Source organism: Globicephala melas, chromosome 16 (genome assembly GCF_963455315.2).
Source record: "Globicephala melas chromosome 16, mGloMel1.2, whole genome shotgun sequence".
Lineage (NCBI taxonomy): Eukaryota > Metazoa > Chordata > Mammalia > Artiodactyla > Delphinidae > Globicephala > Globicephala melas.
The window spans coordinates 69,599,095-69,624,421 of record NC_083329.1 but is presented as its reverse complement, the minus strand read 5'-3'; the positions used below and the strand labels follow the sequence as shown (position 1 = coordinate 69,624,421).

At 42.8% G+C, this 25,327-nt stretch overlaps 1 protein-coding gene across 6 annotated transcripts in view; it reads left to right on the top strand.

The window, feature by feature from the left end:
- ARID5B (AT-rich interaction domain 5B) overlaps positions 1 to 25,327 on the top strand; it is a 188,937-nt gene that overhangs the window by 90,322 nt on the left and 73,288 nt on the right. For all 6 annotated transcript variants that reach the window (XM_030848203.3, XM_060286172.2, XM_030848202.3 and 3 more), the window contains one exon: positions 2,133 to 2,363. In XM_030848203.3, coding sequence (XP_030704063.1) covers positions 2,133 to 2,363 — 231 coding nt within the window. The remainder of the gene's footprint in view (positions 1 to 2,132; positions 2,364 to 25,327) is intronic.

Here is a 25,327-nt window from a genome sequence, read left to right as displayed (position 1 = left end):
TAGACACTCTGGAGTTCTGTTGATGTTAGGTAGATATTTCCAATAAAACATTTTTTTGCTTTAACTCTGTAGAAAGCATAGATTTGAACCCAAAGTACGAACTAGTGTCTTGATCTACTGTAAAAATCTCAAATTGGCATGTCTTGGGACATACATCAGCATCTCAAAACTACTTTTCACTGGGGACTTGCTTTCAGTGTAGACATATTTCCTTTTAATTAAGTGTGCCAACTGATGAAGTGGCTACCCACAAGCCAGGCTGGAGTCTAAGCAACATAAACCGTTAAAAGACGTCATCTGGAAAGCAGCTAAACGTCTCCATTCTCGAAGAAGCCTCCAGCCTGCGGAGCTAAGCGAACGTAATGAGAAATACATCTGGGTAATGGCGTCCTATCTGAAAAGGTCGCATGCACACCTTCCTTTGGTACTGGTTATGTCCCATCATTACGTTCTGTCCTTGCTCATTCGTCTCCCACTGGCTACCAGATGGCCACGACAGTGTTGGTATCCTTAACAATTGTTTTGTGCAGTTCCCTGCAGCATCATAAAGGCTTGAAATATTGAGTGTTTTCCCTTTGGATAAGCAACTGACATATCTGGGAATTGCTTACAAATGCCCTGAAGATGTGGTTATAGAGAGCGATGGCAAACTGGGTCGTGGAGCCTAAATCCAGCTTGATGTCGTGCAGGTGGCAGGATACCAGAGGGAGGGGGTGCCATTTCTCAAGCTTAAGATGAAGGAAGGATTCATGCATGCAGAATCTGGGTTTTGTAAATGAGCACTTAATATGGTGAGGTGTAAATAAGCATTAAGATCACATTGTAAGAGGGAGTTTCCTTAAAGTTGCTGAAACGTTCTCCTGAGTTAAGTTGGTTCTGATGGAGCTCTCACAAAGATGCCTGGGGAGTCCTCTCAGTGTGGTCCTCTGCGTTGTGCTAAGTTACCAGATGGATTTGAGAAACGTTAGAAGATAAGGGGGTATGGGGCTTCCCTGGTGGCGCAGTGTGAGAGTCCGCCTGCCGATGCAGGGGACGCGGGTTTGTGCCCCGGTCCGGGAAGATTCCCACATGCCGCGGAGCGGCTAGGCCCGTGAGCCATGGTCGCTGAGCCTGCGCGTCCGGAGCCTGTGCTCCGCAATGGGAGAGGCCACAACAGTGAGAGACCTGCGTACCGCAAAAAAAAAAAAAAAAAAGAAGAAGAAGATAGGGGGTATGGGTTGGGGGGAGGGCGGGGGGAAGGTGGATGTATCAGTCACATTGAAATGGATCATGCTGCAAAAACAACCTCCAAATCACAGTCTCACTTGAAAGAACAAGTGCTTACGTTTATACATCCCTTTAGGACCAACCAGGGGCTTTGCTCTGTGTTATCCTCACTCAAGACCAAGACTGGCAGAGTAGCCACTGTCTGAAACGTTACAGATGTCCAGAACGAAGGGAGGGAGAGAGTGTGGTCCATTGTCCACTGGCTCTTAAAGTAGCCGCCCACTGCTGCCATATTTCATTGGCCAGAACAAGTCACACAGCCGTTTGTCCTCAGTGGGCAGGGAAGTACGGCCTTTCCACAGCACCGTAAAGAGAATGAGAAATATTCATTGAGCAAAACTAACAACCACCAGAGCAGATAATGATGCTCTTTAGACCCACAGACATCGCTCTGGGGCCAGATGACCTTTACAGGGGCTTTAAGCGCTGAAAGATGACATAATCCAAAATAAAAGCAATACCAAACTGTGGAAAGAAGTATAAAGAAGCTCAGCAAAATTCTGATTTTTTCCTACGGTGATGCCTTTAATGCTTAAAAAATATATATACATCAGATTCTTTCAAGACGGTTTTCTGGTTCTGCTGCTTGCCGGTGACCTAAACATGGCGTAATCTGTCCGTGGGGTTATCCATCCCACTCTTTTCCTTTTCTCTGCCTGAGGTTTTTTCATGGATCTGGAGGGGTGATGGTGCTGAGAGGATGCTGGCAGTAGCCGAACTGTGCTAAAGATAAACTGATACAAGAGTCTTTTTGAAGACTCTGTTTTTAGTACGAAACCAGAGGTGGTCATTGAAATGATGCCAGGACCACGACAATTCTCTGTTGGAGCGAAAAGGGTAATGGAAGTGTTTTCTCGTTTGTCTAGGGGAGGACGAGGAAGAAACGAACGTGATAGTTCTCAGCTACCCTCAGTACTGCCGCTACCGCTCGATGCTGAAACGCATCCAGGATAAGCCGTCTTCCATTCTCACGGACCAGTTTGCGTTGGCCCTGGGGGGCATTGCCGTGGTCAGCAAGAACCCTCAGATCCTGTACTGTCGGGACACCTTTGACCACCCAACTCTCATAGAAAATGAGAGCATATGCGATGAGTTTGGTGAGTCTTTTTTTTTTTTTTTCCCTACACGAAACTTGTGCGTGTGTGTCTGGCTGTTTTCAGTTCTTGTGAAGAGCAGCGATGGGGAACGGGGCTTACTTTGACAAGCCCAGTGTGCCACCCACCCCTCCCCTCCCCCCAATGATTGCGGCATAAGACGTCATTGCCTACCTGGCAGCCTGTGTGTACCAGGGCCCAGGATTATTCTTTAGAATTTGTTGTTCAAGACAGAGTCTGGAGTTGCTTGGTCAACCTTAAAATTGGACTTTATAGGACAGGAAGCTTTTATGCTGGTTGCTTCTTAAAAGGGTTCGGCTATTCAGATACTGATTTTCTTCATTTAACTGATCACTTCCTTTTCAGTGGTATAGGAGCTATAAAAGTTCACCAGTTTTAAAAAAACACACCAGTTTAAACACCTCAGTATCATAAGGTAAATAGAGATAGATAGATAGATATAGACAGATAATAGATCCCCATGCCCCTTCATTTTGTCATATACATATATCTTTATACACTGTGCCCATCAGAGATGGATATGTGCACACATATCTGTATCTGCATCTCTGTTCAGCTGATTGGTCATGAGATCTCTGTAGATAGAAAGGAAGGAGGAGAAGAGAGCACATCCTAAGTTTAGAAGACCTTTCATGATGCCGTGAAAGACTGGAGGCAAGATAAAATCACATCTCTCACATCTTCACTTTCTCATCTCTTTCTTGAAGAGATTGGATCATATCAGTGGTTCTCAATAGGCTGGGCAGGGACATCAGAATACCCAGGGGGCACGTCATCGTAGTACACGTGTCGCCTGGCAGTTCGTATACTTACAGAGGCAAAGACACCCCCAACTCTCACCCTCTCCCTTCTCTGGGAATCACCACCGTAGAGTGAGCGGGGTGATGCCTGAGCCGCGCTGGCTCCTGTGTGGGTATCTGGGTGCAGACGCAGTGGAGACCCTTGGCTTAGAGAGTATGAGGGGGTCCCTTGGGGCAGAACGTTCCTTGATCCTGTTGGGTAATGTCTTTCCAAGGATGCCTAATTTTGTGGATTATTCAGGTTCAGATTATTCTGCTCAGCCGTTACAGGCCTCACCGTGGTTTGGGGGTCCACGGTGGCCCCTCCAGTCTGATTGTTCACAACTCCAGCAGCCCTGGAGCTGCTGCAGGGGTATTGTAAGTAGGTGTGTGGGCAGATGAGGGTAAGGTGACCAGACGGCTCATCTTGATCCAAGAACAAAGGGAGAAAAGAGAGGAAGGGGACCTAAGTTTATTAGACGTGACTTTTTTTGGTTGTTCCAAACTTTTTCCAGGTGCCTTTCACAACTCTGGCTTCTCGGTCTATAAGAGAGTAGTAGTGTTTATGCAAGTTATGATTTTCTTATCGTTCTTAATGTTCAAATAAGCTTTTTATTCAAGTAGATGAATGTATCTAATACATTTTTAAAACATACTCTCTTTTCAGATCAACATTTATAAATCTTCCCTTTTCAATACTTCTCTTTTGAGTTTTTCATCTCTAGCCCCTACTCCCAGGACAAAGCGTTTCTCTGTCCTGCTTCCTGCTCAAGAGGTGTCTAAATTCCTGAAACAAAATAGAACTGAAAAAATGCTTTCCCTCATTTAAGAGTATTCTAAATTAGAGTTTCACAGTGTAATATAATGAAAAAATGTTTTAACCTTTTTGGCTAATTTAAGAGTTATTAGTCATGGAGTTTCAAAGCCGTTGTGTCTAGAATTGGTAATAGAAGTTGCAGTTTAACAACGACCACAATGGTTGTTTAAGAGTTACTAAATTAGTCTTAAATGTTCTCACAAACACAAGCATCTGACTTTTGAATGTTTTCCGGAATCTTCTTCTGGTATAGCTAATTTTAATGCTGTTTTTCTTCTCCAGACTCTTAAGGTGGAAGCTTTCTTTTGGAATGAAGGTACCTTTAAAGAGCTTCTAGATGGCTAGTCTAAAAAATTAGAATATCAGATTTTTTTAGTTAAGTGTATACTTCAGATAGTTGGGACTTCTTACAGGGTTTCATTTTAGTAAGTGAACAGAAAAAAAGCTTATTCTCACCCAATTTGAACACGTTCACCAACATCCCTCCCCCACCTTGCACTTCTGGTCATACATCTCAATTTCCAGAGAAATTCCTTTTAAACCTCCAACTGGTTATATTTGAAATCAACATGGGTTAAAGGGTTTGTTGAAACGTGGGGTTGGGTTTCTCCAACCAACAGTTGGTGGAAGAACATAAATTTAATTAGTGACTGGCATTAAACAAATGTTCCTAATATTAAACACTGCCAGATGACTGAAACACTTCTGTCAGATTACCGCGAGTGCCGGGGGGCCTGCAGATGAATTTTCTGCACAGTATATGTTCTGTACCACACGTTTGGTGACTCCAGTAATTGGTCAGATGTAATTTAGGTAACAGTATGCCTAGGCTGTAAAAATCAAATTTTATTAGCCATATCACCAGGTGGATGAATGGTGGAGCTGATGGCAAAGAGTGTGCAGCATTTAGCAGCCACGCCTTTGACACATGAAATTCATAAATTGCTATAAAATACCTCCAAGGCCCTCCTCGAAAGGACAGTGTCTGCTTTCCTACGATTAAATAATGTTTATCTTATTAACTAATATATCTTTTGCTTTCTTTTATTAAATGGGGTTACGGAGTGAGGGTGGGAGGGGGGTGTTCCAAAGATAAATAAAACACAGTCCTTGCTTGTTTTGAGGATTTAAAATCTAATTGGGGAAGACAGGATTAACGCACCTGAAAGGTCAACTCATGTTACAGGAAAGTCAGTGATGAAGTATTGGGTGAGTGTTGTAGAAGGCACGTGCAGCAGGCATTTCACAGTGAGCTGGGGGCATGCAGGAGGTGGCCTGGCCGGAGAGGATGGTCATATCATGGTGAGGGGTCAGGGAAAGCCTTATGGAAAAGGCAGAGATGGATCTGGTTTTTAACAATAGGGAGAAGCGGCGGGAAGGGGAGGGATAAATTGGAAGGTTGGGATTGACATATACACAATGCTATATGTAAAATAGATAACTAATAAGAACCTGCTGTATAGCACAGGGAGCTCTACTCAACACTCTGTAATGGCCTATATGGGAAAAGAATCTTAAAAAAAAAAAAAGAGCGGATACATGTATATGCATAACTGATTGACTTTGCTGTACGCCTGAAACTAACACCACATTGTAAATCAACTCTACTCCAATAAAAATTTTTTAAAAATAAAAATAGGTAGAGAGGTTATTAGAAAAGTTTTGGAAATACCTAGATCATTTAAAATTCAGGTCCAGCCTCCATTAGGAATGGCTGCCTTTGCCCTGGGTCAGCTGCTGGTCTCTCTTAGATTTGTTTGCCCTTAGTCATCACCCTCAGCTCCTGTGCTCTCTGTGTGGGACTTATAAATGGCCTGATGCCCTCTCTACCAGTAGGACATGAATGTGAGTCGGTGGACCTGGGCTGGGACAAACCCAGGCCATGGCTTTGGAACGGATCTGGGCTTTCTTTCTCGAGCAGGGATGTCCCCTCGTTTCCTCTGTGTGCCATCCAGCTTACTCCCATTCCCCAGGTTCATCTCTGAAAATGGACTTTGCTCGTGTGACAGCCTTGCCCAACTGCTCAGACACCCCACCCCTTTCCCATTGTTTTAATGTCGTCCACTGAATAACAAATTTAATTGAACAATAAAAGTAAGGCTTTTAAGTCTGCAGCGAGTTCCTGTAAATAAATTCTCCATGGAATTTTATGAAGCTGTTTAATGAAAAGTTTGATTAGAAACTATGAAAGAAAAAGAGAATAGATGAAATTTCATCATTTAGTCCCACATGACAGTAGTGTCATTTTGATTTTTATTTACATTGAGATATTCAGCATAGAGTAAATATATCCTGGTTTTAATTAACTATTCTCCTTACTTGGGAAAGGTTATTTTAGGCTTGAAGGGTTTTGATAGCATACCATCTGCTTTCTTCAGTGTATTTTATTCAAGTCCCTTCCTTGCTTACAGTGCAGCACAATGTCTAAACCTATGACATAAGCATAAATTGAATCGTATTAATGTTAGGTGATTGAAAAGCTTCAGCCTCAACATCCTGCCCGCTTTCTTCCATCTTGTCAGTTACAATGCTCTGAAAGGCAATGTGCTGTTTTCTTAGCACGAGAGAGTTGACTATTTTTAAAACCAAAGCAATGGACTCCGCACTAAAGCATTATGAAAACTGGTTGTCTTGCACATGCCATTAGGAAATGAGGTTATAATAATAATGAGGGGAAAGTGACATTATGAATGGCAATTTTTTTTCATAAACATCTTTACCCTGCGTATAATTCCTGCCCCCCACTGTCCTGTCAGCATCTGCTAGCATGAGACATTCTCTGACAGCCCCCCACCTTACTTCTACCTCTTTTTATAATGTGATGATCCTTTTGTAAAACACATACTGTCATTTATAGTGGGTTATCCTCTGTGCTGTAGAGAAAACACACACCTGCAAACATTTTGTCTGTTTTTCCTGTTAGAACAATAAAATGTCCACCAGTTTGTAATGCACAATGTTTACATTAATATCACACAAATTGATTTCACATGTGTGCGGTGTGGACAGCTAAATCCAAACTGAGGCACCCGCAGTATGGTAGATAGATGGATAACTTTAAGGTATTGGCTTCTATCAGAGATGTGAGGCAGACCCAATGTAAATGAGGTGAAATCAGTTTTTAAAGGTGGGTGAGGCTAAATGGATGAAGATATGGTTGGTTAAAAAATTAATAAAAGTACGGTTTATTTTGGTTTGAGTTTGGAATTGCAGAGAGACGTAAGAAGTCATGCTTCTAAGTTCCTTGGCAGATGGTGTGTGCACGTGTGCGTGTGTGCATGGGCTTCTTGACCAAGGAGCGGGATGAGGTTAAAGGAAGGATGTGGTAAATCACCCGAACAGAACAGAGATGAGGTGGACCGTCATCTTGGCGTTTGGTCCCTATGGAGAACACCGTGAACCCTGATCCCCGGGGAGAAGTTGGCTACATCAGTATTAAGACATAGCCTCTGCTGAGGGGCTGCGGGGTAACATGTATTGAATAGAAAGAGTGCTAGGCTTATAGGCACATAGCCCCGGTTTAATCAAGGCTCAACCGTCTGATTTGCTGTGCTCTGGGCAAGTGACGTAAGGCCCCTCACTTGTCCCATCTGTAAAATCCAGTAGTAACAGCCCACTTGCTGGGCTCAGAAAAAATTTGTATTCGCTTGATTTTTTTTTTTTAATTCTCTTGATAAATGAAGATTCTCTATTGTTTCTGTTGGAGTCTTAGGCCTCAGACAACTTGTACGTAGTCATCTAAACCCATCTTCCTCTTTGAATAATAAAGGAACCGTTTTCCTAAGACTCTGGGGCTCTTACTGGAACCTTAATGGAAAAGAATAGTTTTCTACTTTTTACAGTATGTTTTAAAGACTCTTTTCTGACTCTGCCCTGAACTTTCCATTTTCCTGTGGGGTGAGATAATGACATTATAGACAAAAGAAGAAAAAGCAAAGGGAGGGAGGGAAACAGAAGAGGGGATGAAACCTTGACATTTTATGAAAGAAAACTCAGGACCTATAAAATTATTTTGAAGTGTAAAGAACGAGCTGGACGACACTGCCTCTTCCCCTCTAAACATCACATGCTTTGCTGGAAATGAAAGGAAAGGCAGTTGTTTTGTTAAAGATCATGGGAATTTGTAAGTGAGTAAACATTTTTTTCTTGCCAAAGTAGGTTTCATGGTCTCAGTGGATTTCGATGATCTGATGGCTTTGTTCCTGGCCCATGTCCACATTCAGGCTTCCCCTGCCTGCCTGCCTACAGTGCCCACCCACCTCCCAAACGATAACAAGGCAGATGTTTCTCTTTAACTGAAGCCGGGTGGCAAAGGAGTTGTGCTTCTTGAACATTGCTGTTTCCGCAGAAGACCTTCACCTTCAGAGATCTCGCTTGGAGGACTGCTTTGTCTTGGAAGTTTTCTAGAGGTTCTGTTTATCATAGAGGATGGTCTAACCACGACCACTCCTGGTTACCTGCTCTTTATTCCACGTAGCTGCCAAAGCAGGGCCAGAGAGAATGTTAAGTTCATCATACCACAGTCAACCAAACCGCAATACGTCTGCTGGTAGAGGTGTGTGGGATGTGCTCTAGAGTACATGGAATGGTGGACATAGGGCTTTGGCTTCCAGGACAGTGAGACACAAAGAGGACTGGAGAACAGGCCTCCTTGGGCAGAGGCGTTGGAAGCTAGGGTGCCAACCCTTTTGGGGGTTAATAAAAAGAATTTTTATGTTGCTACTGTAAATTAATTTACAGAGTCGTGATATATGAAGTGGGTAGGATGAGTGGATTTCTCTTCTGTTTTCAGAACTTAAAATGTATTTTAAAATAACTCTGGCCTCCTTTTGTAGCTGAGTGGACTCCATAGGTTATTAGAAACTATTTGGACTGATGGGTTCAATACACTCTGTTCACTGCAGAAGAAAGAATTTGTGTCTATATTGACTAATATTTCACCTAGGATTTTATCGAGAAAAGCAAGAAAGTTATATCCTATTACTTTAGCAAGATCAACACGTTCCTCTCCAGGGTGAAACAGATATTTTTATCAGTTAAAACGCGCGTGCACACACACACACCACACACACGACAGGAAGGAGCCAGGTCATTGAAAAATCACAGGCAAAAGTGCTGGTTAGGGGGAGGGTTGGTGGAATGAGGTCCCAAGTAAGTCTGTGTTCATTTGATTTTTAAAATCTTCTTGATAAATGAAGATTCTCTCTAAACTCCTTCATTCTATCCTGTCAGGGAAACTGGATTGATTTAAGTTCCTTGGACTTCGGGTGAGGCTCTCTGGGGATGCTTAGGGCCCAGGACGTTGTCTGATACACAGTGTGCCCATATCCGTTCCTGTGTTTCACCAATATCTATTCAATACCTACAGTGCCGCAAGTGGTGCCTGTGCACACAGTTGTGAACAAGACGGAAAAATCCCCTACTCTTACGGATCTTATGGTGTGGTATGCGGGAAGGGTATTAGCGAAATGTGGGATAGCCATGACCACACCTCCTAGGCGTAGACCATACCTCACAGGGTTGTTGTGAAGATTAAATGAGTTAATCGCGTAAAGCACTTAGATGGAACATGGCAAGTACTGCTTAAGTACTCAGGTTCACAGAATCTTCTTGTACCTCTTGCACCACCCAGTACTACCTTAACCACATATGGGGTCCACAGGGATGCCTCAAAAAACATGCACAAAATCATTTCATACCTATACAGCCTCCTAGGGAAAATGAGGTATCATTTGCTACTTAAACTCATTCGACATCCATTCATTCCAGAAATACTTGTTTGTTTGTCCTTCTGCCTGGAATGTGTTTCCACAGATATCATGGGTCTGGCTTCTTCTCGTCATTCCAGCCTCAGCTCAAATGTCTCCTCCCCAGAGAAGTCTTCTCTGACCTTCCCTCTTCCACAGATCTGGCTCTGTCCCATCACCCAGTGTATCCTTATCTTCCTGTCCCTCATCCCTATCGGAAATGAACTCCTATATCTGTCTCTTTACGTGTTTTAGTCTGTCTGCTTCCTGCCCACCCATACTATATGTAAGCTCCTTAAGAGCAAGGAGCTCTTCTGTCTTTTCACAACCATGTGCCTGGGGACCAGAACAATACCTGGCATGTCGTAGGGATATAATAAATATCGGTTACATGAATGAACGGATACGTGCACACTGCGTATCGATAGCATTGCTCTCCGCCATTTTACAGATGAGGACGCTTAAGCACAGCAACGTGACACAGCTAGCAAGTGGTAAAACCAGGACTTGAACCTCCACAGTGTGACTCTTAACCGTTATACTTGCGTGCCTCCCACCTTGGTCCCTGCTCGGGAAGAGCTGTCGGATTTCCGCAGATCGTCAGGCTGACAGGAAACAGATATCTGACCACCAGGTCTCTAGATGATCGACGTGAAATAGGTTCCGTAGGATTTAGAGGGATTGGTATGTGTTGGAGTGGTTTAGCAAGGACTGATGGTAAAGATTCAAAATAGGGAGGCCGTTGGATTGGGATCAGGAAACTCTGATGCCAACGTCTTCTCTTGTCTATGTTACACCAGTCTCCCTGCTTCAGCCCTTGCTGTCCTTTGGTCTCTTTTCAAGACAGCAGTCGGAATGACCATTTCCGTGCTCAGATCTCCCAGTGGCTTCCCACTCCATCAGAGAAGCAGATGTGAGTATCGAGCCCTTTAAGAGCTGGAACTCTTTAGAAGTTGAGGGGGGCAGTAGTAAACTAGCCTGCGTTCTCCCGGACTCGTTTCAAGGCATGGGATTGCGATGCTGACAGGACTCTCCTTACGCACCTCTCTGTAATTTTCTGCTCAGAGTGCATTGGCTTTCCCAACTTGGCATCCTTGTTTTTAATGAAAAAATTATAGGTCTAATTTCAAAAAATGAAATGTATGCAAGCTTTCCTGCTTCTGTCACTTCTTTATTCCTGTAGCACATAAATCATTTCCCTTTTTAAAATTAAATTTCGTTTGCCATGATTTGGAAATGGGTTTTCAAAGGACGCTGAGTAGCCAGGCTCTTGGCAAGGGAGCTAGCTGTGATGCCTGCTCAGGAAATCTCCTCACTGCTGGCTGGCGTGGGCCTTGATTCCATCATCTGGGCTTTACGCTCCCTTTGGAAGTTGCCTAGAAGTTCTCTCCCCAAGACTCCTCTCTGAACTGCCTTTCTGGCTATCCGGTCGCCATCTTGGAGGACGAAAGAACGTGGGACTTGGGCAGAAGAAGGCTGTGCGTTCTGATGCTTCTTGGGTTCTTATCCACACATTCACTGAGCACCAACTCTGTTGAAGGCAGAGCTCCAGGTGTTGTTGGGATCTTGGTCTCTGTTCTCAAGACACTTACAGATCAAGGTGGTTGAGAGAAGCCATAGAGCAGTGGTCACTGCCACTGTTGTCTGTGATCCTTTTAACAATCCTGCCTTCGACCCATGAGCAACCTTAGAGTCACACGGTGGCTGCAGGGTCACAGGTCTAACATGCTGCTGACGTGCGAGTTGTAGCGCCCCCTTCCCGGGCTGCTGACCTCCGTGAGCACACTTTCCACCACAGCGTGAGAGGAGCGTGGAGCTAAGAGTCTGGAGTTACTTTGGCATTTAGAGAGATGATATCGTGAAGCTTTAGCAAATGGGAAAGCTCTGCCGTCTCATGGAGGCTGCCGGGCAGTCTGTGAAGGGCGAACTGAGAAGGTCAAAGTCTAGGTGCCACTGGAGTTAAAAGATGTACAAAAGAGGGTGCGGAGGTCAGGGAGGCCTCTTAGGGGAAGTGGATCTTCAGCTGGACCTTGAGGGATTCAAAAAGGAGGAAGTTATTTCAGGTGAGGAGGTGGAAAATACTATGGACTTTGAAGCTCAGAGAATGAGGTTTCTTTCCTCTGCCATTTTTAGCTTTCAGCGTAGACAAAAAAACAGCCTCCACGAGCAGAACATTTTTTTTTCCTCCTAGAAGATGTCACCTTCCCCTGAGGACTCACGTGCTCCTGAGTCCTTCTCTCACAGGCCCCATTGTGGTTAAGACCCAGAGGAAACCTCTTGGAGGAAAAATCAGTGTGTCTCTTATTAAATTGGAAATGTTTGTTTGGGTGTATAAGAGAGGGAGGGCTGCAAGAGCTTCGCAGCAGCGGGTAAAGGAGCGAGGTGCCTGCTTGATTTCCTAGCTGTTTAAAGGGCTGCTTCTAGGCTGAACGAGTAGCTTCAGAATAATCATCTTGGACACTTTGCTCCTTATCCCTTTCGTGTTACTCAGTACTTTTCCAAAGTTATTTTTTCCTTCTGCTTGGTATTAAAGTTACCAGCGTCAACTGCATTTCTCTTCACTAGATTCTAAGCTCCTGCAGGGGGGTGGGGGTGGTAAGAATCATGCCATACTCATCTTTGTAACAACATATGCTTGTGGAAATAATATAAAAACTTTGCTAGGTTCCAGAGGGCTTCAAATCTCCATCATCTATCTTAGCACCTTCCTTAGAGTCAAGTATTTCTTGACCTCAATCTTTAAACTTTAGCTCATCGCCAGTTGATTTAATTCTCAAGGGAACACGTCTAGCTCAAAGCAACCAGGTTTCTCTCAACATTTACTCACCTTTTCAAACTAGAGGAACAGTCTTCATAAATTGGTCAGTGTCTTTGGTTGAAGATTGTTCACTTGTTACGAAGCTTAACAGTCCCTGGAGTCTGCACAGCCTCTAAGTTGCTCTTTCTGAGGAAGTCGGGGAGCATCCTTAAGTTAGGGCAAATGGTAGCCTGTATCCAGAAATTAGTGCATCCACCTTTCCCGCCTCTCACGTTCAGATATCACAATTCATTGTGGACATCAAGGAATGGTGGCGGAACATTGTTCTCAATGGTGAAAAACTGAAACCACTTCCTCTAAGATCAGGAACAAGACAAGTTTGTCCACTCTCACCACTATTATTCAACATAGTTTTCGAAGTTTTAGCCACAGCAATCAGAGAAGAAAAAGAAAGAAAACGAATCCAAATCGGAAAAGAGGAAGTAAAGCTGTGAGTGTTTGCAAATGACATGATACTATACATAGAGAATCCTAAAGATGTTACCAGAAAACTGCTAGAGCTAATCAATGAATTTGGTAGCAGGATACAAAAAGTAGTAGGATACAAAATTAATGCACAGAAATCTCTTGCATTCCTATAAACTAATGATGAAAAATCTGAAAGAGAAATTAAGGAAACACTCCCATTTACCATTGCAACAAAAAGAATCAAATACCAATACCTAGGAATAAACTTACCTAAGGAGACTAAAGACCTGAATGCGGAAAACTATAAGACACTGATGAAAGAAATTAAAGTTGATACAAACAGATGGAGAGATATACCATGTTCTTGGATTGGAAGAATCAACATTGTGAAAATGACTACACTACCCAAAGCAATCTACAGATTCAGTGCAATCCCTATCAAACTACCAATGGCATTTTTCACAGAACTAGAACAAAAAAATCTCACAACTTGTATGGAAACACAAAAGACCCCAAATAGCCAAAGCAATCTTGAGAAAGAAAAACAGAGCTGGAGGAATCAGGCTCCCAGGCTTCAGACTATACTATAAAGCTACAGTAATCAAGACAGTATGGAACTGGCACAAAAACAGAAATATAGATCAATGGAACAGGATAGAAAGCTCAGAGATAAACCCATGCACATATGGTCACCTTATTTTTGATAAAAGAGGCAAGAGTATAAGATGTAGAAAAGACAGCCTCTTCAATAAGTGTTGCTGGGAAAACTGGACAGCTACGTGTAAAACAATGAATTTAGAGCACTCCCTAACACCATACACAAAAATAAACTCAAAATGGATGAAAGACCTAAATGTAAGGCCAGACACTATAAAACTCTTAGAGGAAAACATAGGCATGACATAAATCACAGCAAGATCCTTTCTGACCCACCTCCTAGAGAAATGAAAATAAAAACAAAGATAAACAAATGGGACCTAATGAAACTTAAAAGCTTTTGCACAGCAAAGGAAACCATAAACAAGATGAAAAGACAACCCTCAGAATGGGAGAAACTATTTGCAAATGAAGCAACTGACAAAGGATTAATCTCCAAACTTTACAAGCGGCTCATGCAGCTCAGTATCAAAGAAACAAACAACCCAATCCAAAAATGGGCAGAAGACCTAAATAGACATTTCTCCAAAGAAGATATACAGACTGCCAACAAACACATGAAAGGATGCTCAACATCACTAATCATTAGAGAAATGCAAATCAAAGCTACAATGAGGTATCACCTCACGCCAGTCAGAATGGCCATCATCAAAAAATCTGCAAACAATAAATGCTGGAGAGGGTGTGGAGAAAAGGGAACCCTCTTGCACTGTTGGTGGGAATGTAAATTGATACAGCCACTATGGAGAACAGTATGGAGGTTCCTTAAAAAACTAAAAATAGATGTAAACTAAAAACAGATGAATGGATAAAGAAGATGTGGCACATATATACAAGGGAATATTACTCAGCCATGAAAAGAAATGAAATTGAGTTATTTGTAGTGAGGTGGATGGACCTAGAGTCTGTCATAGAGAGTGAAGTAAGTCAGAAAGAGTAAAACAAATACCATATGCTAACACATATATATGGAATCTTTAAAAAAAAGGTTCTGAAGAACCTAAGGGCAGGACAGGAATAAAGACGCAGACGTAGAGAATGGACTTGAGGACACAGGGAGGGGGAAGGGGAAGCTGGGACGAAGTGAGAGAGTGGCATGGACATATACACACTACCAAACGTAAAATAGATAGCTAGTGGGAACCAACTGCATAGCACAGGGAGATCAGCTCTGTGCTTTGTGACCACCTAGAGGGGTGGGATACGGAGGGTGTAAGGGAGACGCAAGAGAGAGGAGATATGGGGATATATGTATATGTATAGCTGATTCACTATGTTATACAGCAGAAACTAACACAGCATTGTAAAGCAATTATACTCCAATAAAGATGTTTTTAAAAAAAAGGGAATGGTGGAGGGACCGTTAGCATACAGAACACTGGCAAGTTCTAATCAAATGTGGGTTCTCTGGATCAGGAACATAGTATATATAGATTACAGTTCAGGCTGGAATCATATCAGAAAGCGTTGGGAAGGAAGAGGCTTAGCCAGTATAATGTTCACTATTCCGAAGATTACTTAGTGGATGGCATGTACGGCCAAGGATACTTTATGGATCCCTGACTTGCTCTGTGTTATTTATGGATGAGGATGAGGTCTTCTGGCTCCCAGAAGAGTTCCACAGGGGATCCTGCATGAGGCAGGTTCACCACACGCAGGGTTTAGCAGGTCACACTTTCTTCCTCACAGTCCCAGACATGAGCGGTGGGTCTTTTAAATAAGAGATAAAATATTTTAACGAAGATATCACACACAGTGCCAGAAACTGTACTCTCGCAGGGCACTGACTACTGCCCCATCCCCAGCACATGGGCTTTCAGAGAGGAGGAGGGGCTTGGTAATTGTTGGTTCTTCTGAGGTTTGTTTTTATCGTAGCACCGATGACAGGTCTTATGCTCTAGGGAGCGCGTTCTGTCCCATAGTTCTTTTTTTTTTTAAATAAATTATTTAATTTAGTTATTTTTGGCTGCACTGGGTCTTCATTGCTGTGCGCGGGCTTTCTCTAGTTGCGGTGAGCAAGGGCTACCCTTCGTTGCGGTGCGCGGGCTTCTCATTGCGGTGGCTTCTCTTGTTGCGGAGCACGGGCTCTAGGCACGCGGGCTTCAGTAGTTGTGGCACATGGGCTCAGTAGTTGTGGCTCGCGGGCTCTAGAGCACAGGCTCAGTAGTTGTGGGGCACGGGCTTAGTTGCACCACGGCATGTGGGATCTCCCGGGCCAGGGCTCGAACCTGTGTCCCCTGTATTGGCAGGCGGATTCTTTACCACTGCGCCACCAGGGAAGCCCTGTCCCATAGTTCTTGAAAGAAGGGAAGATATGAAATGTGTGAGGACTTGAACAAACAGGGAGTATTGTGGAGCCCCGCCTTAGTTGACTTGCTGACCTCATCCCGAGCTGAGGAGGTGACCTCAGAGTTGTAGAGTGTGGTCTCACCACTGCCAGCCCTGGTAATTGCTCATTTCGTCCTCAGCCCTGCATTCACAGCTCACAAGAGGAATGTCCTTCTCCTGGAAGAGCCTTCCTCAGACATTTCAAAGATCTTCCCCCAGTCTTTGATGCCTTACCTCTGAACACCTCTATATAACCAAGAGGACAGGTGTCACCGGCCCCACTGGGCAGTTGAACTGATCAGGAAAATCAGTGGCTAAACATTAGTGCGGTCGTGGTGGGACCTCAACAGGACTCGAGCATCAGCTTCTCACCCTGTGCCTAAATGCTCTCCCCCGCAAGTGTGACCCAGTGCTGAAGGGTATGGCATCACAGCTGCAAGATTATATGCAGCAAACTCTAATTAACCAGAATCTTCAGTTAACCAGATGTTCCCCATCCCCCATCCCCTTTGTACAATAGGAAAAAAATAGTAAAAAAAAAAAAAAAAAACCCAGCTCATACGTTTTTCAAAATAATTTTCTCATGAAATTACTTCCATTATGGAAACTACAAGTATAATAATAATAATAATAATTGCCACTCTTCTCTGAGTATGGACCACATGTCAGGCCTTAGGCTAAGCCCTTCCCATGCATTTTCTTGCTTAATCTTTACAGCACCCCGGGACTTCCCTGGTGGCCAAGTGGTTAAGAATCTGCCTGCCAATGCATGGGACATGGGTTCAAGCCCTGGTCCGGGAAGATCCCACATGCTGCGGAGCAGCTAGGCCCGTGCGCCACAACTACTGAGCCTGCGCTGTAGAGCCCGCAAGCCACAACTACTGAGCCCACGTGCCACAACTACTGAAGCCCGCGTGCCTAGAGCCCGTGCTTCGCAACAGGAGAGGCCACCGTGGTGAGAGGCCCGCGCACTGCAATGAAGAGTGGCCCCCGCCCATCACAACTGGAGAGGGCCCGTGTGCAGCAATGAAGACCCAACACAGCCAAAAATAAATAATAAATAAATTTATTAAAAAAAAATCTTTACAGCACCCCTATAAGGAGGCTCGTATTAGCTATCACTTCACAGAGGAACAAACAGACGCTCAGAAAGTTTACAGCAAGTAAGCCACACAGCTAGTAAGTGGTGAGGCTGGGCTCCAGTTCAGGTCTGTCTGGCTTCAAAGCTGGTGTTCTCATCCACTCTGATATTGCCTACCTAAATAGCACGAATAATCTCATCATTGTTCATCCATTTCCTTCCAGTCTTTTTCCAAAGCATTTTTATTGAGAACATCTTATATGTGCAATTGTATCTTAAAATTTTAGTTATTACAAAATAAACCTTTCCTCATATTATTATCAACATTTTTATAAACACCATTTTTTTTAAGATGTTGGGGGTAGGAGTTTATTAATTAATTTATTTATTTTTGCTGTGTTGGGTCTTCGTTTCTGTGCGAGGGCTATCTCTAGTTGTGGCAAGCGGGGGCCACTCTTCATCGCGGTGCACGGGCCTCTCACTGTCACGGCCTCTCTTGTTGCGGAGCACAGACTCCAGACACGCAGGCTCAGTAGTTGTGGCTCACGGGCCTAGTTGCTCCGCGGCATGTGGGATCCTCCCAGACCAGGGCTTGAACCCGTGTCCCCTGCATTATCAGGCAGATACTCAACCACTGCGCCACCAGGGAAGCCCTATAAACACCATTTTAATGGTTGCATAATAGTACATAAAATGAATGTATCTGAGTTTACATAATCCCTTTCTGTTAGAAGTTTATATCATTTCCTCCAGAGTTTTGTTTTGTTACTTTAATGTATAATGTATAATTAACACTGTAATGAACATCTTTATCTATACAAATATCAGCATTTTGATGATTTCTTTAGGATAAATTCCAGGAATCTCTTATTGCCAAAATTATTCTCCTTCTGAGCAATAGTAGAGAGATAGATAATCAGAGCCTGCTATGGGCTGAGTTCACAATCAGCTCTTATCTTCTGAACCTTCCACAGCTATGGCTGAAGATACAGAACCAGTGCTCAGAATGAAGACCCTGAGTTTCTGTACAGCTCTAAAGCACAACAGGAAAAAATTTCTTCAGTGGATACTGGGCTTAGGCAAGAAAGTGAGTTTAGGTAAAGATTTTCACCTCATCAGCAGTCTCTTGAAGAACTTGCTAAAATTTTGACTTTTAGTCTCAGACCTCCTGAATTTAAATGGGGAATGTCCCATGTTTTAATTACATTTCATGCACACTTAAGACTGAGGCTCAGTGTCATGGGATTGCCTAAAGTTGGCGTCGGTGGCAGTGGTAAACGAAGAATGGAAGTTGACAACGTAACTATTACCGCCACCTCCTCCTTCCTTGTTTGCTTCTGTCCAGGCATGATGGAGGAACCTTGGGCTGTAGCTGGTGCCCACATGAGTGGTACAGTGTGGCAAGAAATAGCAGCGGAAGGTGCGGTCTGTTTCTTAGGCAGTGGGCTCAGGTGAAGGCCTTGCCTTTAGTGCAGAGCCAGGACGTTGGAGAGATGATACAGTAGTGCTATCAATTCCCAAGAAACTAAGAAAAAGCACAGGAGAGGGCACTTGGGTGGAAGTCGGGAGACCTGGGTTCAGATCTGACCCTCATACTAAATAGGGAGCTTCAGCAACTCAGTTGACTTCTTTTTTTTTTAAATTAATTAATTTATCTTTATTTTTGGCTGAGTTGGGTCTTTGTTGCTGCGCCCAGGCTTTCTCTAGTTGTGGCGAGCGGGGGCTACTCTTCGTTGTGGCGTGCGGGCTTCTCATTGCGGTGGCTTCTCTTGTTGCAGAGAACGGGCTCTAGGCGTGCGGGCTTCAATAGTTGTGGCTCGCGGGCTCTAGAGCGAAGGCTCAGTAGTTGTGGCGCATGTGCTTAGTTGTTCCACGGCATGTGGGATCTTCCCGGACCAGGGCTCGAACCCGTGTCCCCTGTATTGGCAGGAGGACTCTTAACCACTGCACCACCAGGGAAGCCCCCTCAGTTGACTTCTTGTTTCCATGTCTTACATGTGAAATGGAAGGTTGGACTGGATTTTTGAGCTTTCTGGGATCTCGGCCCCTTTTGAGAATCTGATGAAAGCTATAAATCTTCTTCTGTTAAAAATGTGCATGCAGATATCATCATCATCATCATGGCTCTGAACATTATTATTAGCAAAAATTAACATATCAAGCAAATATAGAAAATTCTGCATGTATTTTTCAGGTTCACAGACTGTGTGAAACCTTGGATTAAGAACCCCAAGGCTGCATGATCTTTAAGATCCCCTTTTGTTCTCACATTCTTGCATTCTGTCAGTGAAATAATGATTTGTAATGATTCTCTGTAAACTTTATATTTTTGTTAACTAGGACAGCTCATTTCCTGAGAATTCTGGTTAATTAAAAGTATATATATATTGGGATTGACATACATACATTCATATGTATAAAATAGATAACTAATGAGAACCTACTGTATAGCACAGGGAACTCTCCTCAGTGCTCTGTGGTGACCTAAATGGGAAGGAACTCCAAGGAAGAGGGGATGTGTGTATACTGTGGCTGATTCGCTTTGCTCTACAGCAAAGTAATACAACACTGCAAAGCAACTATACTCCAATAAAAATTAATAGAAAAAGTATGTATAATAGCAGTAGCTCATACCTTTTATCGTATTGAGAGAGGTGCCTAAATACAGTTTGTGTCCCTGAATGATGTCCATTTAATGAATCATGTGAAAGGCTTGGTGAAGCCAACTTTCCCATTTATGAAACACTTAACTACCTGCATTATCTCCTTAAATTCTCACAACCATACTTTGAGGTAGGTGTTGTTATCCCTGTTTTGCAGATGAAAAAAGTGAGGCTCAGAGCTGTTGAAGGAGGTCATTCCATAGAGTTCTTCCAGGGGCGGAGCTGGGGTTCGAACCCAGCTCCGTGTCCTGTAGAATGGGTACTCTTACAGGGCGTGCTGTTCTTTGTAGTAAACTGTTGACTCCTCTGATTTACTTAAATAATAATTACAGAATCCAGCTTGTACTCAAAATTTTTGACAAAAAGGACAAAAACAGTGTTCCTACGGGTGCAGCCAACCACATTCTCTTCATTCACCTGCACGGTCCTTGCTTCCCCACCCTGGGGAATGACCATTTAGTGATTGACTCATGTGAGTTTAAACGTGGTCAGTGGCCTCAGCCTTATCTGACCTGTACTGATATCCTGCGGCAGGTGAGTTGTTAGACCGGGAAGACCGCAGCGTGTGACAAGGTCCATGCCTTCAGCAGGTATAGCATCAGGCCTGATGTTCTGTCAGTGTGCCCCGTTCCCCGCTGGGCCCATTCTCATCATGTGCTGTTGACAGTCTAGTTTAGGGCATCCCATGCCCACGGGCCACCTCTGGGCTGTCGCCATGCTACAGAGATTTATTGGAACAGCACCACACCGCACTCACGCGCTTATGTGTCTTATCTATGGCTGTTTTCGTGCTGCAGCAGCAGAGTGGAGCACGCACCACAGAGCTGAAAATATTTACGCCCCGAACCCTTTACAGAGGAACCCGCTGACCCCTGATATAGACCAAACAACTAGGTACTGTAGTTCATCAGATCTAAGACAACATGTTTGTAATACACGTCATTTTTATGTGCGCTGCTAGGAAGTAAAAAAGCATAATTGTAACATGTTCATTGGGAGACCACCAGTCCTGGAGACCCTGAAATGTGAAAAGAATTGTGCATCTTAGAATCAAAACTTGGTACTTTTCAGAGAAATTTTTTAAAAATGTAAATACAGATTGTCTTAAAGACTATTTTCCTTTGCCCGTAAATCGACCAGTCTGTGGACTCCTTATGAAATCTGTAATAACAGACATGTCATGGGACCCAGTGAATTAGAAAAGTGCTGGCTTTTTGGCATCTGTCTTCCCAAAGACAGTTGCTATTAATGAGTGGAGGAAATATTTTGGCATTGTTTCTCTGACACTATTTTCAACTCCTGTTAGTATAAATATTTAGGGTGTTTCAGTACAGTGGCTTGTGTGGCAGTAAATTTGTTAGCTCTTTTATCTTAGGGCTGGTATATTTGAAGAGCATGCCTGTTCTTAAAGTGTGTTATGAGGCTGTGTACAAAAGGCTTTGTAGTAGTTTGGAATGGAAAACTTCTCAGATGCTGCTTATGGTCAGATTCTTACCAGTCTGAAAAATATGCTAATTACATACAAGGCTCTGAGCAAGGAGAGGGAACTCAATATTCCAATTTTCAACTTCCTCAAAACAAAAACAGGACACCACTTAATGGGGGAGGTAGTGATGAATGCTCAAACAGCATGTCCCTCGTTATGTGTATACCCGTGACCCATGATGCTTACACACATTTGCACACTCACAGAAAATGTCCAGAGAGCATCTGTATTTGCAAATATAAGTCATGTTTTGTTTTTTCTTCAAAAATAGGAATGTAGGAATTCTGAGTCCGGCCACTTATTATTTGACTAATTCAGCTGCAGAGTAAATTATGAATGGCCCCCAGATGTTGTTTATAGTGATTGGATATTTTCAGTTGTGAAATAATATTTTTGTGTGTGTGCTTGTGCAAGTGATATTTCTTAATATGCTCTACAGCATCTGAATCAGAGTTTGATGGCAGAACAGTTTGCATGTCCAACGTAATTGCTTCTAAGTGAGCTCTTCATTCTTCACATTTTTAGCTCTAATTGCTTTTTTTCCCATATGTCTAAAAATAAATATTTGCAAGTTTTGCGTTCTGCTACTCATTGTAATACATAAAATATTTGTACACTGAGCAAAATTCACTGATAATGTTCGCAATGGGCTATTTAGAGAAAGTAAGGTTTGTGTGGTAAGAGGAGATAAAATACATTTTTATTCGTCTAAATGCCAAAGAAAGCCATTTATCGTATTTTGAAAGAATATTTTTAAAGGAGTGGCCAGATATTTGACCTCTGGGGCTATTTAAATAGACTCAGTTGGAAAAAGAGGTCCAGAGTCAAAAATAGTCTGTTTTGCTATCTAATGGAGATTTTAAATGATCTCTGGAAGGTGGCAATTAATTTTCGATTATCAGGGACAGGGCCCCTCACTATGTAGATTATCCAAGTCCCTGACTTCCTGGGAAGGTCCCCCCTGCCTTCATTTGAGTTTATTCCAGCTCATTAGCACTTCCACCCGAAGGCTGGCAGAGAAAAGGAGAGGAAGAAAAAATGAAATCACCTCTGCTGCTCTTCATGGCCTATGGAAAGAATGGATCATGAATGAAATAAAAACCAGTGGGAAAAATAAGCTATTGGGTTTTCTGTGTTTTCTTTTATCCTCGCCTTCCTTCGGTGACACGGATAATCAATAGTTGGCTTAAAGACTTTTAAATGAACTCTGCCTCGGAAGGCTTTGCAGTTGTGATAGCAATATCATTTTTCTCTCTTTTTTTGGAATCTATATAAATAAAATTATGAAATTTTAATGAGATAAATAAGTCTTAACTAAATGGACGTAATATGTCTTTGAATAGGAAGACAATATAAGATGACAGTTTTTCTTAATGTATAACTTTAACACAGTTTCAACAACAAAAAATCACTGATAATATTTTTGAGCATTACCAAGGGTTTGAGAGTCGATCTGAGCACACCAAAATGACAGTGGTTATACCTAGGGAAGGGAGGAAGTGGAAAAGTGAGGGCAGGAAGAACATGGAATTTCAGGTTTTCCTATTTATATTTCAATTCATTATTCTCTTTATACTCCCAAAGACTGGGTGAATTCCAAAGAGGTAAATATTGCCCAGTCCCCATGCCGGCATGTACCTGAGCCTTTTTTTTTTTTTCCCCCCCCAAACCTTCCCCCAGTCAGTTTTTTATACACAAAATCCCCCTCCCCCCCATAGTAAAGGTAACAATTATTTTTATGGGTTCAGATATGAACATCTGCTTGGCCATCATATCTTGTGATCCTGACCTGGCGATATTTTGCATCACTGAAAGTTGGCAGGTTTGGTCTCCGTCATCGTGTTTGCTTCTTAATGTGTTGCTATATTTGCAGTTCACCCAGAACAATCTGTGACAAAGGTTTGCTTTTATCAGAACAGCTGCTGGATTTATACCACATCTCAGGGTTCTATTGGATGTGACAATAAAGTCATTCTTCATTGTTTGCATTACTTGGCCATCTTTTGGATGTGTATTCTTTGAGGCATCCTGGCTACATGCGTCTCGAATTTCAGCCCCTCTTTTGGACCACCAGGCAGCCCAGAGCTTTTGAGCTTTGTCTTGGAAGCTCCTTCCATCAATCAGAATACCAAATTTACGTTGTTAGGTTCCCTGGAGGTGTTAGAGGTCCGGATTCAGCAATTATTGTGAATAAGAACCTTGCAGCCAGGGTGAGTGCCAACATTCCAAGTGCGAGCACAATGGAAAAGAGAAGTGGTTTATGTTAGAATATGGTCACATTCTTCTGATTAAACCCACTCAAAAAAGACAACACTGTAATATTTTCCAATGACTGTTTATCATGACTTACGTCAGCCTTCGTTTAAATTGCTATTATTTCTCCTTAATGCTTCTTGGTGCCTGCATGATTTACGGCACTGGCAGCCTCGGGACCATGAAATAACCTTTCACAAGCAACACGCAACAGTAAAGAGCATGGCGTTTTTGTTGTTAATTATTATAAGACTCCTTTAACTTTTACAAAGTGACATAAAATATTGTTGAGGTATTTATGGTTCAAGCTACTTTTACATGGATCTGTTTTGCTTCTGGCTAGTTCTTAACTAAAGCAATCATTTGTGGTTATTAGGCCGCCGGAGATATTATGTCAGAACTAGTTTAAGAGTATTATTATGTATCACATGTCATACACTACATGTCAGCACTTGAGGCTGTCTTTCAATAAAAACAAATGTAATTTTAGTTTGTGCCCTTTTAGGGATCGGCGATTTGTAAGCTAACCTGAGTTCATGCGAAGGTGTCCCAACCGTTTGGGAGGGAGCCTGTCTCAGGCTTCCATCATTCACTGTTAGTCTCTTTCCTGTGGATTTAAGACCTTTCCAAAACAAACTTTGGCAAAAGTTTAATTCAGAGTGAAGATTTGCTTCTGGGGAGCAAAGAATTAGCAAAGGCTGGTTAATCGCCCAGAGCCGAGCTGGTTTCGATTCCCCCACTAGGTGGGTTTTCTTGCAGATTTCCGAAGCACTGCGTCTTCTGGGCATGAGGAGGGCCCAGCCCGGAGAAGGCCCTGCTTCACTGTTCAAAGAGGCCACCCCAACATTCTGGAGAGAAGTCTTGGGTGAAGAGTAGTAGAAACAAAAAGGAGGGGAACATGTTTGAGTTTCCACAAAACTACACTTCCAAGCAAACTTTGAATTAATATGTCACTCCCCTGGGTTCCAAATACTATGCATATTTTCCAGTCCTTGCTTATTTAAAGCAAGAAAGGAAGGGCGTGCCAGAAAGTTTTACAAAGAATGAAAACACATTAATGACTCATGTGAACAATTACTGATTTTCTTAACATATAATTTCTTAATTACTGTCAACCAAAATAATTTGCATGATAATATTTTTCCCTCTCCCCCATCTGTGTCTAAGAGCCATGAGATAGTGATCAAAGAGCCTATTTGATCAATAGTAGGGAAATATAACTCCGTAATTCTCAGTGGATTGATGGGACTCTGACACTGGATAGCCTTTAGAATAATCACCTCCAACACAATGGGCAAAATGAGCTTTCCAGTAAAACAAACAGCTTTGAAAAGAGCTTGGGGGCATTTTCTTTAGCTTGAATTCAAGGAGGAAATTGTGACTTTTATGAAACTTGCATAAATTTACATGTATCCTGTCAGAGTTTTAAAATTAGACAACATGCCTGAGTGCCCTGGAAATGAGTCTGCCATCCAGATTTAGAGTGCTTTTAGCTTTTTTAATTAAAGACATTTCACAAGCCAACCCCAGAGAAAGAAGAGAATTAAGCATTACATAAGAATGTAGCAAAGTTTGAGATTTAATGAGTGAATATTACCAATTTACAAAGGAGATAAAAGGTATGAAAGGAGCAGTTATTGGGAGTTCTTTGCAATTTTTTTTTAGATGTAAGAAATGGAAGAAGTGAAAAGGCCAGGCTGCCATTTGCTGTAGCCCTCGTTCTGGAACTGGTTCAGAGCTCGCAGAACTGACTGTGGGGCTGTGAGGCTTGTTAATGAGCACTTGTGGCAGTGAACTGGGATCATGGGTTTGTCACATGAATATATATATGTATGTATAAAACTCAGAAGACAGAAAGCGAGAGTTGTTGCTGCCATGTGGTTGTGAGAAACCCAAAACAGTTGAAATC